Source organism: Alosa sapidissima, chromosome 12 (assembly GCF_018492685.1).
Source record: "Alosa sapidissima isolate fAloSap1 chromosome 12, fAloSap1.pri, whole genome shotgun sequence".
NCBI classification, from domain to species: Eukaryota; Metazoa; Chordata; class Actinopteri; order Clupeiformes; family Clupeidae; genus Alosa; species Alosa sapidissima.
The window spans coordinates 22,059,934-22,077,159 of record NC_055968.1 but is presented as its reverse complement, the minus strand read 5'-3'; the positions used below and the strand labels follow the sequence as shown (position 1 = coordinate 22,077,159).

The 17,226-nt window shown below is 43.4% G+C and overlaps 2 protein-coding genes across 3 annotated transcripts in view; one reads left to right on the top strand and one right to left on the bottom strand.

Annotated features, from left to right (window-relative positions):
* gabra5 (gamma-aminobutyric acid type A receptor subunit alpha5) overlaps positions 1 to 17,226 on the top strand; it is a 34,615-nt gene that overhangs the window by 2,766 nt on the left and 14,623 nt on the right. For both annotated transcript variants that reach the window (XM_042057458.1, XM_042057457.1), the window contains exons 4-6: positions 268 to 335; positions 1,001 to 1,221; positions 6,580 to 6,662. In XM_042057458.1, the coding sequence (XP_041913392.1) occupies positions 268 to 335; positions 1,001 to 1,221; positions 6,580 to 6,662 (372 nt within the window). The remainder of the gene's footprint in view (positions 1 to 267; positions 336 to 1,000; positions 1,222 to 6,579; positions 6,663 to 17,226) is intronic.
* The window catches only part of gabrb3 (gamma-aminobutyric acid type A receptor subunit beta3), a 77,165-nt gene that overhangs the window by 51,789 nt on the left and 8,150 nt on the right, over positions 1 to 17,226 (bottom strand). The gene's annotated exons all lie outside the window — the stretch shown is intronic.

Sequence of the window (17,226 nt, the reverse complement as noted above, 5' to 3'; positions counted from 1 at the left end):
TGTCTTGGCCTATTCACACCCAAAGAACAAGAGAGAGAAAAATAGAGAGAAAGAAAGAAAGAAAGAAAGAAAGAGTGTGAGAAAGAGAGAGAGAGAGAGATCACTTCTCTGACTCACAGGACATAGGAAGTTTTGAGAAAAGTACTTTTTTCTCAAGAATGTGAAAACTCAAAAGTGAATATTTGTTGTATTTTCCAAATGGCAAACTAGAGAATTTTTTACCTCAGCCATTTTCTATGACACCTCTTTTTATGTAAACTCCCGTAGAGATGGTGACCGAGATCAAGACAAATATTTTTGTCACAAGCTTTGGTCCAGTGTCGGACACAGAGATGGTAAGCCTTTGCCCCGCCCCCTTACAGATACACACACACACACACACACACACACGCACACACACACACTCACACGCACACACACACCATGCCACAAATTTCTGTTTTTATCAAAATGTCTTACATCAGTTGTACTTCCTTTTTAAATCTATAATTTTAACTTGCTTCAGTCCTGATTGCATTTCATGCAGTAACGTAGACTGGATAATGTGACCATATAATGTAATAGCATGCTACAGATTCCCCTACGGCTGGCTTTGAGATGAGGTCTCTATCCCCATTTGAACTTCATAGAGAAGGGTCAAGATCCACTCAATGGAGCAGCACTAAATGCTCATTGAAATCAGCAACAGCAGCACTAAAATAATTGCTCAAGCAATTTCAAACTGGAAGTGGCATTTGATGCAACCCTACTACTACTACTACTACTACATGTACTACTACTACTACTACTACTATTATTATTATTATTATTATTATTATTATTATTATTATTATTATTACAGTAGTTGCACAGTAGGGAGTCAATTGTTCACTATAATTCAGTTATTCAGTCAAAATGTGTTACTTTTCAGAATACGTGCATATGCTGTGCACATTCTGGTGTACGTGCATCCAGGCATCTGGTGTTCTTGGTGATCTAATGATGTTGTTTTCCTGTGCAGGAGTACACTATTGATGTGTTTTTCCGCCAAAGCTGGAAGGATGAGCGTTTGCGTTTCAAAGGACCAATGGACATTCTGCCTCTCAACAACCTGCTGGCTAGCAACATCTGGACACCCGACACTTTCTTCCTGAATGGCAAGAAGTCTGTTGCCCACAACATGACCACCCCCAACAAGCTGCTACGCTTAAAAGAGGATGGCACCTTGCTCTACACCATGAGGTGAGTGATCTTCAACAATTTCAATAAAAGAATGCCTTTCAACAACATGCAATTCTGAAATTCCATGTTATATTAGATGGACCAAGAGGTTTAAAGTGAAAAGGTTAAAGAGATTTTTTTTTTTTTGCGAACTTGCTTCCAAGACCTGCATTCCAAACATCAAGACCAGCACAGGCTTCCTAATTGTTGTAAATTTGCATGTTGTATGGTACAAAGAGGTCATATATTCTGTTTGAGTTCCATCACATAGTGAATAGCATGGGGGGTTCATCTGGAATTTATCTTCCCCTCATATGATCAACAAAATGAATTTGATGGTGCTACATAACTACCTAGCTACAGAACTATAGCTGCAATTTGCCTAAAACATGGCATACTGTTTAAGAGGCCCTGCAAATGCGCCTCACACATGATAAAGCACTCTTTTAGCTTTTGATAAACATGTAGGTTTACTACTGGATCATGTAAGCCCATTCTGAAGTCTATTATCGCTGTGCTACATTATGAGGTCAGCACAAGCGCATCACCATTCTGCTTGGCTGAGCCGTTCACTCCGAACTACACCGCAAGCTGCACACGAGCCAAGAAGACATCAATGGGCATTCATGTTTCTTCATGAGATCTGCCTATATATCTACTCTGCTTTCCCTCTGTGCTGTCACCCCCCCCCCCCCCCACACACACACACACACACACATACACACACACACACAATCTGCAACAGACTGAAGCAAGTCTGGCTTTCATCTTTGCATACAGTGCGGCTGATAACAGGCTTCATATAGAATAAAGAATCACAGAAAGCACGGTGGGGTTAGCGGCTGTAACGAGTCTGTAGCTCAGCGGAGAGCAGAGGACCAGCGCAGCATGAAGGCGGCCTCCTCCTGGGCTCCAGTAAGGGGCCCGCTCCCCCCAGCCGTGCCCAGCCGCTGGGCCTAGAGGAGGGGGGGGGGCCCGCTCTGCCTCTCCTCCCTGCCATACATATGGGTCACGGGGACTTGAAAGTGGGGAATCCTGGCTCTGACCCAGTCTCCGGGAAGACGGACTACTAAAAGGACATGTCCTATCACATAGAGAGCCAGCATGTTTTTTTGTTGTTGTTTTTTTGGCTTCCTGCTCTCTTTTCTCTTTTTTCTCTCTCTATCTCCCTCTCTCCTGCACTCTCCCCTTCTTCATCTCTCTCTCTCTCTCTCTCTCGCTCTCTCTTTTTTCTCTCCATGGACTGTTTGCTCCATTAACCTCACTAGTGCAGAGCAAGACACACACACACACACTTACAGAGACACACAGCAAGTCTTCCCCGGTTTCCTGCGTACTTTCCTTCAGGCTCACTAACTGTACTGCCTATGGCCCCCTGTGCACAGCCGTTTTAAGGTCAAGCCATAGCTAAGCATGTATTTAAAGTACCTGTAGTTTTCTATTGACACTCTGGCAATACACAACTCAGATAGTATTTTGTTGATGATTGTTCCATTTTGATCATGTAAAAAAAGTGTTACATTTGTCTTCCTTAATAAGGGGATTAGCGATTCTAAACCAAAACAAATACACAAACCATTTCAAGAGGTGGATTAGTGACTTAACTCCCCTTGGCCCCCATGCTTAACACCACAGGTCAATAATCTTATTATAAGGTTTTTTTTCCCTAATAGGCAAGGTTAGGGCAGAGAGCATCTAGTGCTACTGTGCTGACCAATGGTGTTTTAACCTATGATGGTCAGCCCCAGGCACTGAGTCATTGAAGTCACAGTTATGCATTAGTCAAGTGGGATCTTGTGAGTGGACATGCTGTGTAGAGGATTGATCATGTGCAAACTTGCTACAATATCAGTTTATTAGCCAAGCAATGCGGAAAGTATGTTTTCATAGCTTGTACACAAAAAAATTACATAAAATCAATTACTTTGCAGAACCATTTGTTTTTTGTTTTTCGTGGAAAGATGAATACTGTGTTTGTAGGCTATGTCAGTAGAGAGAGTGCTGTAAGACGTATTGTGCTTGTGCGACTACCCATTGAAGAAGACCACTGGTCTCTGAACGTAGAACTGAAGAACTCCCACACTCACTTGTTTGACTTGTAGCATTAACTTGAACATAAACAACATTTCTGTCCGCAGACCTAGATATCTTGATAAAGGTCTGCAGACCAAAACGTTTATAATCGAATTAATACTGCAAGAGAGTCAGTGTGCGGGAACAGTCAGTGTGCGGGATATTTTCAGTTCAGTGCTACTTTACAGTGCACCATCAGATCTAGTTCTGGGAAGTAGATCTTGCATGAAATATTTATTCGGAATAAGAGCAAATGTTTCCGGGGCGGACCTGTTGGATAAGTGGAATCGATTTTTGATAAAACGCTCTGCAGCGAGCGAGGCTTTGGTAACGTCGCATTTCCTAACATAACAGGGTCATTAAAGCTTGTTTTCCTACAGACCTCTAATGCACTGTGGCCAGTGGGAAAGAGATTAGCCAGAAACTGTATATGTGCAGCACTCTCTGTTAAACAGAGAGAGAGGAAGAGAGAGAGAGAGGGAGAGAGAGCACAGCACCTCTATGCCACAAAACCAGGACATAATGGTTTCAACTCCCACGCTCCAAACCTGGAGCAGTATCAAAGCGCTCCGCAGGAGCTTCAAAGGAGGTTATAAATTCATATAAAAGAATAGACAGAATTAACGAGGCCAAGTATTATTATCTGTGAGTGTGCACACGTTATATGAAATGATACGTGTGGGCAGACCTATGGCTGCCTATGGGGAATTCCAGACAATATATTTTACCAAGGGTTATATCCACACATGCTGTACCTACACACTGTCTACTTCGTAGAGAAAATAAGGCCAAATGTAACATAGAAAATGACAGAAAGTAACTGCTGTGTTCAAAGGTAGGTAAACAGGAGGTAATAGTAATTCTAATGTTGCACACACATTTTATGTAAAGCCAGGATGTTTTGGCAACATGTACCTCAATCAGCTGTACAAGCAAGGTACTTTTAAGGGAATATTCACAGAATGTTCAGCATGTCATGCAAGGATGACCACGTAGTCCAAAGAGGCTTCATACAGCAGATTATATAGCATATTTGAATGAATGTATTACTTAACTCAGTATCTGAGCATGTAAACATGCACAGTACAGTGATATGGACGCACTGTTATCAGGGCAGACATTTGGTGCAGTCAGTCAGGCGTGAAACTAGTTGCATAATCCCTCTTTTCAAACTATGAACAAACTTATCCTTGAGATGCTGAAATCCCAGCACTCTCTTTATCACAGTGTAGAATGTTCCCTATTCAACACAGAGCAGAGGTGTGATCGCCAGCCGACAAATACACACAGCATGCAGCCTGCAGTCACGAAGCAGAGACAGGAACTCGGTTCTTTGTGTGTGTGTGTGTATATGTATGAGAGAGAGTGTGTGTATGTGTCTGTGTCCATATGTGTGTGTGACTGTGTGTGTGTGTGTGTGTGTGTGTGTGTGAGTGATGCGCGGCAGAGTCAAACTCTCATCAGCCTCTGCTAATTGAAGCCATTCACACACAACTTCCTGTGTGGGCGCCAGACGATGATATCACTTCCACCAAAAAGGCCCTTTGTGAGCAGGCCTACAGTAAGCCGCGGCCGTACCTCTGAAAGGGATAAAGTTCATGCTCTCCCTCACAAAGGCCTTAGTAATGACATACTCCCTCACTAGGTATTGATCTTGAAATGTACATCCATTTCAAGGCAGACTCACATCCCAGACCATGTAAACATTGATTGTGCAATCTGCAGAGGCAAATGACAATTAAGGGGGGTTTCTTCAGAGAATAAATTAAGAAAGATAAGTTTAGGGGAACCTATAACCGTTGGCTGGAAGAGAGTCAAATTCTTGCAGAGACGAATGCAAGAAATGTGCACAGTGGACACACAATAATCACTGTCTCATAGCACAAAAAGGGATAATCTTGACTGGGTTCTTTCCTATACCCGTTAAACCACAATTAGTTTGCACGACGACAGTGGTAATTATTGCTTCAGCTCATTCTCTAAGCCCAGTGACATCTTGGGGAGGGAAAATGGCGCTATTCTATTTTAGATCTGCAGTCACTTCTGCTCCATTTGATGGGAGTATCTCTTACAGGCTGCTCAGAAAAAGAATATGTTTTGCTGTAACCTACATCTGTCAGAGCTGGCACCCCCAGCCCCTGGCTCTCAATCACATGCCCTGTTTATCAGTGCCACTGGAATGGTGGCCTCTTGGGCCCTTAAGGCTGCAGTAACATCTTAGTCCCCTAGAGGGAGACATAAAACAGGAAATGTTCTCTGCTCCAAGCAGAGACCAGTCAAAACTTACAGCCTCACACACTAACAGTTTAACAAATAGTTCCGGGCGCTCCTTAACTAGTGTACTAGTGTGGCTGAAGGCATGGTTTCCATCACATTATGGTTATCATTATTGTATTTAACGGATGCTTTTGTCCAAAGTGACTTACAGAATAACACGATAATGTCACAAGCATTGCACAGCAATTTAGTCGTTACCACTTCCTCAACCCTTCCATTAACATATTAAATTACGTTCATAGTGTTTATTCAGCTTGTCATTTACAGTACAAAGCAGGGTTGCAGGTTTGGAATATTTCAATGTGATTAGTGATAGAGCTTATTATTTACTCATTAATTTCTCACATTTTAATTATCAAATAGATCCCATCCCTAGGGTCTTGTTGGTGTGTGTTGAATGGTTGGGTTTATAAGGTTTGCCAAGATTTGTGCAGTAATTTCCCAATCAAACCAAGCCAACCAATCCAAACCAAGAGTCTGCATGTATGTAATGTTTATGTGTTTACTCTGGCATCAGCAGCCCTTGATGTGAAATGTTTCCGTGTGGATAGGTGTATACAAATGTCCCTGTGTGGGAGTCTCTGTGGGCGTTTTGTATTTGGGTCTGTTTTGTATGTGTGGGTCCTGGCGTAGGTGTATAATCCAATTTCGACGGGGAAGGGTGCCTCTTTGCTGCATTTCCTCTCCGTGCCACACGGGGGCGATATTGCTCCACAAATCACTGCTCACTGCTGCCTGACATGGCTGAAAGCCCAGCACTGTTTAATTTACATGGATGGGTTCCCTTGCTCTCTGAGGAGGGATTATTCTGTTTATATGATGAGGATGACTGTTGATGTTGATGTTTATGGTAACGAAGAACATTGTATTTGTGTTTATTTCAAAGCTATGTCCAAATCTGAATTTGTAGTCAGTCAATATGGCTATACTGATGTGGCAGTAGGCCTATATGATGATGATGATGATGATGACCATAACGCAGTATGTTGACAGTATGTTGCACATAATTGTCAATGTTGATTCCTGCAGGTTGACCATAGCAGCTGAGTGCCCCATGCAGCTGGAGGATTTTCCTATGGATGCCCATGCCTGTCCACTCAAGTTTGGAAGCTGTGAGTCTCTGTCTGTCACATCTGTAAAGTAGTCACTGACTCATGTCAGTGTGTTTACAAAATACTTCACAGTGACAACTCAGCAACAACAAAGCCCATTGTTCTGCCTGTGAGTCAGGTTTTTGTTCCCCTTCCAAAATAGATGGTACCTATATAGACAAACAAGCATTAGCACTAGTTTCAACACTAACTCTAATAGCCTTGATGGTGCTGAAATGTCTGCCCGTCGGCGCATATCATTTGGAATTGATGCGTTGTCCCTGGTAACCATGCAAAGGGAGGGGATATCAGGGCAGACGAGGTGATGCTGGAACAGCAACAAATGCTCATGGATTATGTTATACTGTATGATCACTCTCAGTTAACCGGTAACCACACACTTAACCCATTTATATATATTTTGAGGGGTACAGTACAAGTGTGCTGAAAAAGTTAATCACTGACTTGGAGTCTCCAATAGCAGACTACAATCAGTATTCCATTTGGGCCTCGTCAGGTCTGGGATCTGCTCTTTGTATTGTATATTAGAACACCTGAAGGAGAGCTTTCTGATGTGTGCAGGGGACGCATGATCAGTGTTTTACCTTCTATTATGAAAAACTTACAAAATCATAGTTATTGGATTAGGAAGACATATTCTGTTCTTTTGGTCTAGGTTCCTAATAGATTCTAGGGGCCCAGATGAATAGTGCAGTGGGGAAATATGCTCCCTCTGATGTCCCTCTGTACAGGTTACACTGAGGGCAGACACGTTTGGACTGATAAGCCGCACATAATTATATCATCACTCAAAATGACAGACAGTGACGGAGGATAAGAGAAGAAGAGAGGATGAGAGAGGAGGACTGTTGAAGAGAAAGAGAGAGAGAGAGAAAAGATAGAAAGAGAATGGGAGACCTTCATTTAACACGTTTGTGTATATTTTCAGGGATACAATAAAAGTGTGAACACGAGAAAGAAAAAGAGTTCTCCTAGTTTCCACCCCTCTGCTCAACACTCTCACATACTTCTGAATATTTTGCATTAAAATATCTGAAGTTGTCTGAGAGGAGATGTACTCATAGCCTCAGGTATTACCCATATCTTTCAGCACCACTACAGTTTCTCTGCAGACCAGTTCAGTTGTGTGGTCGTCTCATACACCCATCTGGCTCCCGATACCCTCACTGGGTGCCTCCCCGCCTGGGTCGCAAAAGGAGGTTACGGCCGACATCCAAGCGTGCGGACGGCTCCGCACTCCGCAGGGCCTATCACGAGGCCTCCTGGCGCAGATCAGGATTAAGATTAGCACCTGCAAGACGTGTTCCGGCACACCGAAGAGGCGAGGGGCGTTATTCAGGGATAGGATTACGAGCCGAGATTTCTGCCCCTTACACTCTGACCCCGCTTCCTTCACCACACGTGTCGTGTCAGAGGATGAGGGACACGAGAAACGAGAGCAGAGCTTTGCGCCTGGAGTGCTATTCTATTCTGAGATTTGGCTACTCTTTTCAGGCCAAGTCTGCTCAGGAGATTACCTTAAAGACTTGACTGTAGGGATCCTGGGGTGGAGGGGGGTGGGGTAGATGGTGGTGAAGGGAAAGCCATGTGTGGGGTTCCCTGGCTGTCTGAGCTACAATCTCAGCAGGACTGTTCAGCACACAGTGTCAGAGGCTAACTGTCCAGCAAGCACAGGCCAACATTATCCTGGGGCAGCCACACTCAAGCCAGATAGGTTTATGTCTGGAGTTTTTAATCTTTCCCCCAGATTGACTTAAACACTTAGAGCTGCAGTCTGACTAATAATCTTAAGAATATCTGTTCAAGCTAATTAAGTTTTTCAGACCTGTTATAGTTTCACAATGTTATATGCAGTATGGTTTCATTAAACTGACATCTTAGACAATATAAGTGGTGAAGGAGCTTGGATTGTTTATTCTTGATAGTGAGTCCAGTCATATTAACCCAGGCAGATGTAGATAGATTGAAGATTAGGAAGCTAACCTTTCATGACCATATGCAAAAGGCTAGTGCTATAGAGTGCTATATCAACAAGCCATAGTTTCCATTATAGATTCAGTCTTGATCTTGACAGATGTGGGGCGATGCTTCTTTTTCATCACTGAACTTAAAATCCCTCCTGGGCTGAGCAAAGGTATCCTCAAGAATGTCAGCAGTGGCTTAATGTTAGCAGGTCTGTTCCTTGACACCAGCTGACCTGACTGAGCTCAACAAATTAAGTGTTACAGGTTGAACAAGCACATGTACATATCTGCCGTGCCCAGCAAAATCACTTCCACACACAACAACAATGTGCCACAAAAGAAAACAATGATTCTGAAAGTGGTCCAGGGCTCTACTGTTTGCTCTGATCAATTTGTTGCCAGTGAATCCATTAGATGAAGGCAATATTGCCTTGTGAGGCTTGGCAGCACAGAGGACATTTTCCCACTTCAAAGCCTGTATCTTTAGCTAAAGGAGTCACATTTAAATTCTGTTTCTTTTTTTTCGACGCCCAACAGTATTGGTAGGCATAGCTTACTGTAACAAGCCCTTAATGCAGGCTTTGTTGATTTATCCAAAACTATAATAACCATTGTCTGCCACAAGCTTAAGTAAGCCTTTTCTTTGCTTGGTGAAACATTCTTAGAGATTTCATCCAAGAAACAAAGACTTGAGTTGTGAATTGGATTATCAGTGCCAGTGTTGTCACTATGCCTCGAGTCCGAGTCCAGGTTCGAGTCCCCAGTGTTCAAGTCCGAGTCAAGTCCAAGTCATTACAAAAAAAATTCCAACTCAAGTCCGAGTCGAGTCCACTACTAATCCGAGTCAAGTCCGAGTCGAGTCACTATTGATCCACGTCGAGTCCGAGTCGAGTCCCTATTGATCAAGTCGAGTCCAAGTCCAGCACTAAAGTAAGCATAGCCTACATGTCGTTCCATTTTTTTCCATTGCAGATGAAATCCTTAAAAGCAAAACGGACAATCTTCTGCCTCCAAGCAGGGGTGCCATCACTTGTGTGAAAGTAGTATTGCCAAATTTCTTGCCAAACCCAATGTGTTTATTTATTATATCGGAGAGAATACCATACCATAGCCATACCATAGCCTATAGGCCTACTCATAATAAATGAGCAATCCACATCCCAATCACACAGGAATAGGCCTATTTTGTAAGAGGTAGTGTGGATCATAAAAGGGCCTCCCCCGGGCATTTTTTTAAATTCTGGCTGTTAAATAGCCTACACAATTTTAGCGCAGTTTGGGAGGGACAGAAGCAGAGCAGGGCCCGTCTTGGTAGCTTCTTTCTGACTCCCGTGACGTGAACACTGGCTACCGGCAACTGCATAATTATGTTATTACTTCACTGACACTATGGAGACATATTTCACGTCAACAATATAGATGAAAACTAGCTTTCGGTTAACGGAGATGTAGATCATCTGCCTAATTAATTTCTTTGCGCAACAGGCCACATTCTACGTTCATTTCAGCGAGATGAGTGAAATAAATGTTTTTTTAAGCTGCCATCGCCATAGGCTACTATTTGCTACGATATTCACCTGTAAGAAATAGAACACGTTGCTATTTCCTTTTTTTCGTGCAGTGGATTAGGCTATCAAATCGCTCGTTTGAACAGTAACAGTAATCCAGTTCATTCGTGGTTTTAAATATAGTTGTTTCTGGCCTACCCACGAGAGGTTCAGTTTGTCAGTTTCACTTGCGCAGACACGTACTGTAGGCCTACATTGACACTACATGGACACTCTACTAGGCAATTTAATGTTATGCTTCTATATTTTATGACACCAAAATTAAGAAGTATGCTATATCTTGATCGGGAAAACTTTTAGTTTATTTTTCTCACAGACAGCAGGGCACGCCTAGCCTGGCGGGCCATCCTATATCATTGAAATGTATAGTCTGGCATCGAACCATTCACCTCGCTTAATCCAAGGGGCGGGCAGAGAATTGTCTTTCAAACTGCCTAGGCATGCAATAGGCCAGCGCTACGACCATATCCGTATCCGGTCGGCAAAACGGCAAATACATCCTTCTTCGAAAGGAATGACTTAAGTGCATTGTGTTGCTCAACTTTCAAAGAAAAGCACAAGTCCAACTTCTCCAAAGTTGACGCCAACGCCGGTTCAAACAACCGCTCTTCGTTCGCCATAGCCACCTTCCTTGTTGTTCACCGTCGCAGGACTGTCGTTATCCTGTTAAGCCCGCCTTAAGACTCTAACAAAATAGAGCGCTGTGATTGAATAACATCCACGGTGTTAGCCAATAGAAATCCCTATGGTTTGATACTAGACGTACAGGCTGAGCAAATTAATTTGCCACCGCTAGGGTGCGTCTAGATTTCTAGGCTAGGGCACGCCCCGAATGAAAATGAATGAATGGAACCTCGCTTCTCGCGTCAGTCAGGGAAAACACTGTTCACCAAGTCACGATGATCAGCTATCCAGCAGCAGTGTGTGTTGTTTAGCCTAGGCTGAGTGTAATCTTAGGTAATGTTATGTCATGTATGAGAACTAATATTGCCTGGCAATAGCCTACTACATTGAAATAGCGGAGGCCATATCTCCAGGCATTTTGGTGTTAAAGTTAACGTTTGCTTTGCATGTGAACATGTGGCTTGCGATGTAGCCTATGACACGAAGCCGTAGCCTAACATTCCCTTGAACTAAATTTAGTATTACGAATAATTTAGATATTAAAATCATATAGCAAATTATAGCCTAATGACATACTACAATTATAGCCTTATGATATAGCCTATTACAAAAAAAAGTCGAGTCCTCGACGAGTCATCACGAGTGCGAATGCACGAGTCCGAGTCCAAGTTCGAGTCATTCAGTGCTCAAGTCCAAGTCAGGTCACGAGTCTCTAAATTTAGCTAATGACTCGGACTCGAGTTCGAGTCTCGGACTCGAGTACTACAACACTGATCAGTGCGTACAAAATGTCAGTACTCACTTGAGTGCACTGACATCGTTTGCATGCGCATTTAAAGATATTTACTGTCCCAAATCATGGTCACTTTCTATGCAAACCATGCCAGCCATCCAGAAAGATAGCGGAGTCTTCTTGTAGAAGAAAGAGCAAAGTAACCACGTCAGCCGTACAGAAAGAAAGGGAGAATAACAAGGGAGCCTTCTGGTAGAAGACAGAGCATTTGTACAAATAATGTAATCATTAGTGTCAAACACAAAAATTGGACAAAACTTAGTGACAAAAATCTGAATCTTTGCCATTTTCGCTTTCAGTTCACCAAAGCACAATGGCATACAAAGCCTCAAAATTAGCCCCCCAAAAGACTCTCAATTAAGAGGGTGTGGGTGAGCATGGGTGGAGGAAAGAGCCCTCGGTTGTGAGAGCCAAATCCATGTTGCCATTGTATGTAGATTTGGTGATTTTTGTCGACACATTATCCCTGAGACTCAGTCTGTCATTACATGCACAATGGGAGTGGAGCCAAGCCAATGACAAAGAGAGAATAAAATCATATAATAGCAAGCTACCTTTGTATACACACTCTCTCTCCCTCTCTCTCTCACACACACACTCTTCATCCCTCTTTTTCTCTCTATCCCCCTCTTTCTATGGCTCTTTATCTTTCTTCCTCTCCATTCGCCCACCTTCTACGTTGTACTGTACAGCCCTTCCTCTCCCTCTCCCACTGCCTTTGTCTCTTTCTCCCAATCTCACTCCCACTCTCTATCCCTCTTTCCCTCTCTCTTTTACTCTCTATCCCTCTCTCTCTCTTTTCCGACAGGAGGTCTCATTATCCTTTTTACCTGACCTCTCTCCCTCACACTACCACTCTCTACTGGAGCCACCTGCTCTCCCTCGCTGTCCTCATCCTTTCTTTTCTTTCACCTGTTCACTCCACTCGCTGCTGAATACCTCTCCACAGTCGGGGCCTCCTGCTTCGATTCCTCAGCCCCACCGCTGTCTCGCCTCGCGGACCCCCAGCTGCTCGCGTCTACCCAGGAGGCACTGCTACAGAATGAGTAAAAATACCACGTCCGCCACGTGCTGTCTGCAGCATTCATCCACAGTAATAGAGCCTTTCACAGGTTTGGGCTGCACTGAGGACATAATGGGAAGCTCACGGTGAGGCACCAGACACATGTCTAGGCTTCAGCACGGATGGTGGTAAACCAGTATGCCATTTAAGGCTACGTTTATACGGTGATGATGAAAAGAGAAGACGCAGAAGTGGCGTCTCGTCTTCATTTTTTTATTCGCGTTTAGACGAGCATTCTCAGGGGGAAATCTTTGTTTATATGAAGACGCAAGATTATGTGATATTCGATTGGATATGCATTCCAGACCGCTGGGTGGTGGTGTGATAGAACCCCAGTACGTCACGCGCAGACATTCTAATTTGACAGTTTAGCCAGAGAGGTAATCAAGGATCTTTGGTTTAGCCGTTTAGACAGAGACGCAACCCGGGTCGTCTTCAAAACTCTACACTCTGGAAGGAGTCTTCAGATTTTTGCGTTTTCAAGCCCTGATGGCGGGGTCGCCGTGTAAACGAAAGGCACTTATGATAAAATATTTTGTCGTCTTCCTTCGCAATCGTTCTCGTATAAACGGCCCCATAAAGGCTATGTTTAGACGGAAACGATCTGAAGAGAAAGCGCAAAAGTGGCGTTGCGTTCTCACTTTTTATTCCGCGTTTAGACGAGCATTTTTTAGGGGAAATCTGCATGCAAGCAGTGAAGCAAAAGTGTATGAAATTCGATGTATGCCAGGCGGCTAGGTGGTAGTGTGAAGCACTGCCACACAACACCACCAAGTCTGCGTGCCTGCGTATAACCTTCCTTGTTGTTATTTCCTGTACTGGCGCATGCCTGTGACGAGCCACCGTGAGCAGATCGGAGCAGACTTTTGCGTTTTTACCCTTTAGATGGGAACGCGACAGTGGACCATTTTGAAGATTTGAAGTGAAGATTTCCACTCTGGAGGGTTTCACTTTTTTTTCGCCCCAAAAACGGCATCGCCGTCTAAACGAAAGGCATATCTGATACAATGTTTTGTCATTTTCACCCGCGAGTGTTGTCGTGTAAACAGGGCCTTAGTGTACTTACTCAATTTAGTCTAACTTCTGCTTCCCTAGTCATCCTAATGTATTTTTGTCTAATGCTTGTCTAGTTCTGTCATCACAGTTTCTTCGTTGTCATTGCAAAAGCGGTTGAGTAAAGGGATATCATCTTTGTGCTCTGTGACCAGTGGCAATTTCTCAATACTGTGCAACACAATGTATGCTAAACTTGGTGAAGACTGATTGTATAATACTAGTGCTTTATACTAATAGTTTTTTGGTCAATGTATTGCTCTGCAGACACCATAACAGCCTCCATTCATTCACAATCACTAATCCTAGTCATAAACAAAGTACTCTGGTTAAGTCTAATGATGATGGGAAGTTATAGTGATTTCCCCGAAAACTCCATGTCCATGAAAACCTGTTTTGAAATATATTCAAATAATAAGCATTATTATGATGACACAATTCCTAAACATCATGAAAGTGAAACAGCCCTGGGGTTTGCCTTTAGATCTAATTTAAGACACTTTTTGTTACTCATATACCAGGGGGGGTCATGAGATTGTCTCTCCGTCTACAGGCACTCTGTGTACAGTAGATTTAAACACTTTGCAGTGCGGGCTTGTTGTTATATGGGTCACATCTCACAGTTAGCCTGCACCCATATCCAGCAATCATTTCCATGAACACAAATGGCCTTAGGGTCAGGCTTAGGGTTTTTTTTCCTCCACCCTTCATGTCATAGCAGATATCCCTCCAAGATTATATAGGCTTTAGATTATGATGATGCAACCGTAGTGAAATCTCGTCCGAGTCTCACGTTTGTAGCCAGATCTCCTACCCTCAAGGAACGCATGATGTGGCATATAAGCTCGTGGCGAGGAGATCTCCACTCACAGATTGTGTGAGAGATATCTTTTCCAATTTTCTTGAAAACATGAATTCATCTAGTAAGCATGTATAGTAGAGGCGCTGTGATTACTGTTGAGAAGTCAGTCAAATCTTTCCTCTATCAGATCCGCAAAACAGACAAGAATGCTGTAGACTGATGAAATTGTCACCTTGGTGGATTCATCTGATCATCCCGACCCAGGCTGTTCACAAATTGATAAATAAACATTTACCTTCACCCAATGACATGTTTAGTAATGGAGCAGCAGTGTGAAAGAACTGTTGCCAAATGTCATGGGAACGGTAGGCCCATGGAAGGCAGCATAGAGGAGGTACTCATAAGTGACATCAACTCCCCCCTAAGCCAAAAGCCAGATTAAAAGAAAAACTTGGCAGGATTTCCCCCTCTGCTGGAGAAATTGTGCATTATTTCAAACTGTGGAAAAAGGTAACGATAAAGCACATGGATTTGTTTACAAGCTAGCAAAACGGTTAGCATAAGTTCGGCAGACAATGTGGATGTTACAAGGTAAGAAACACGATTCCGGGATGGTAGTCTCAATAGACCTCTCCAGAATAAGTCCCGCCTCCTAACTTCCATATCCATCCAACCTTCGGTTGTCAAATGTCTATGGGAAATAACATGGCGTTTTGAAAGATCGTACCTGTCAAACTCTGTAGGTGACAAAGTAGAAAAAGCTGGTGGGAAGATTGACTTACACACTTCTACCATCTAGTAAACGGCACCGACAATCAAAAAATCCAGTGGAAACTAGATGGCAGAAGTGTGTAGGCCAATCTGCCCACCATTTTTTTCTACTTCGCTTCCTACAGATGTTTTACCGGTATGATATTTGGAAACGCAATGTTATTTCCCATAGACAATCGACGCCCGGAAGTTGGATGGATACGGAAGTTACGGAGGCGGGACTTGTTCTGGAGAGGTCTATGTTGCAAGGTTGGTTTTCCGCCTGGGGACGCTAGGGCCAGCGGGAAGAGTCACCATTTTCACCGGAACAGGTCATTTAACCATCCAAATGATTTCTAAACGGGTTTTTTACGTTGAAATAGTTGCCAAGTTCTCCTTTAACATGTGTTCAACATTTGCTTCAGGTCAATTCCTTTTCAAACCTGACAATACATTTTACATTTCATATCAGTAAGTAGTCACATACATATACCATCCTAAATGCAGTTATTAGCATTCATGTCATATTCTTGCACCTGTGTCTATGGGCTATGGTCATGTCATGTGTATGGCTGTGGCTATGATCCTGGTGGTCTGTCTGTGTTTGGCTGGCTTGCTGTACTTAGCTCATAATTTAGACTCTTGAGAGGGAATGTACTGAGGTGACCTGTGGAGCGGATAAGAAGCAGGTTCATCTGCTGTAAACCTTTTGGCATAGACTCTGTGTATGAGCCTTGTCATTTATGTGTGTCTCTACTTGTGTTTACAACTCTTATTTTAACAGTCTTTGACAGTCAGCACCCATGTTGAACATGTAAACAATCATTACAGTAATGCTGCCTTTAAAGGTAGGGTAAGCGATGCTGGATGATGGTGTGTTTGTTTATGTTTATGTTTCTTAGCAGACGCTTTTGCACAAAGCAACTTACATTATATTTGAACCAAAGACCAAGCAAAATACACCAGAGAAGTAGCTCACTCCTGCCTTCAGAAACTCCACACAGTGTTTTGTTATTGTCTGGGGGACATGCTGCCCCAACTTTGTTTCCAGTTCACAGTGCCAGGGCTGAGTAAGAACACTGTTTCTTTTACAGCATACTCAGAGAATGGAGAACAAGCGGATTGTCAGGAGATATTTGCTGAATGTTACAAAAACTGTTACATGTTAGAAATCCCTTAGCATCACCCTACTTTTAAACATTCTTGGTATGTTCCAACACATTATATAGTATATGGTAACCATTAATTTTCATCCATATCTGGGTAATCTCCCACTATTTTCACTCCTCCTCTGCCTTATGGATTCCCCCTTTCCCTTGTCCTTCCCATCCTTCTCTCTGCAGTCTTTCCCAAGAGCCGAAGTCTTCACCTCCTCCGTGAGATTAGAGGTAGAGGTGATGTTGGCCGAGGTGAAGTGAATCCGACCTTACCTTACACTTCCTGGCTTACCGCCTTGTTTTAAATGTCAACTGGCACCTACTCAAAGCAATCCTATTACCCCCACCCACACACACACACACCTACACCTTTAGCCAAAGACCCCATTGAGCCACCAAGCTGTCTACTGTCTCACTCTTTGTCTTCCTCATCTTCCTTATCCTCATCCTCTCCCTCTCCCTCTTTTTTCTCTTGCTTCTTCTTCTTACTCTGTCTTCCCCCCTTTTCTCAGCAGTCTCTGGCAATAAATCAAAGTCGTCACTCTCCGCCTCACCACTGCAAATGAAAAATAGCGGGTTATTTTTAGGCCCCAGTGCCACCCGCCACTCCTACCGTAATTCCACTGACATGAAGTGATTGAGAGGCCTCCTCTGGCTGTGCCCATGATTGGGAAAGAGCCGGCTAATACATATTTAGAGAGCATGTGCTTGAGTATATGATCTCGCTGGTCGAGAGCATCTGCACCACTGCGCGTCGTGTTGCCATAGCGGCTTTGATGCTGATTATGCT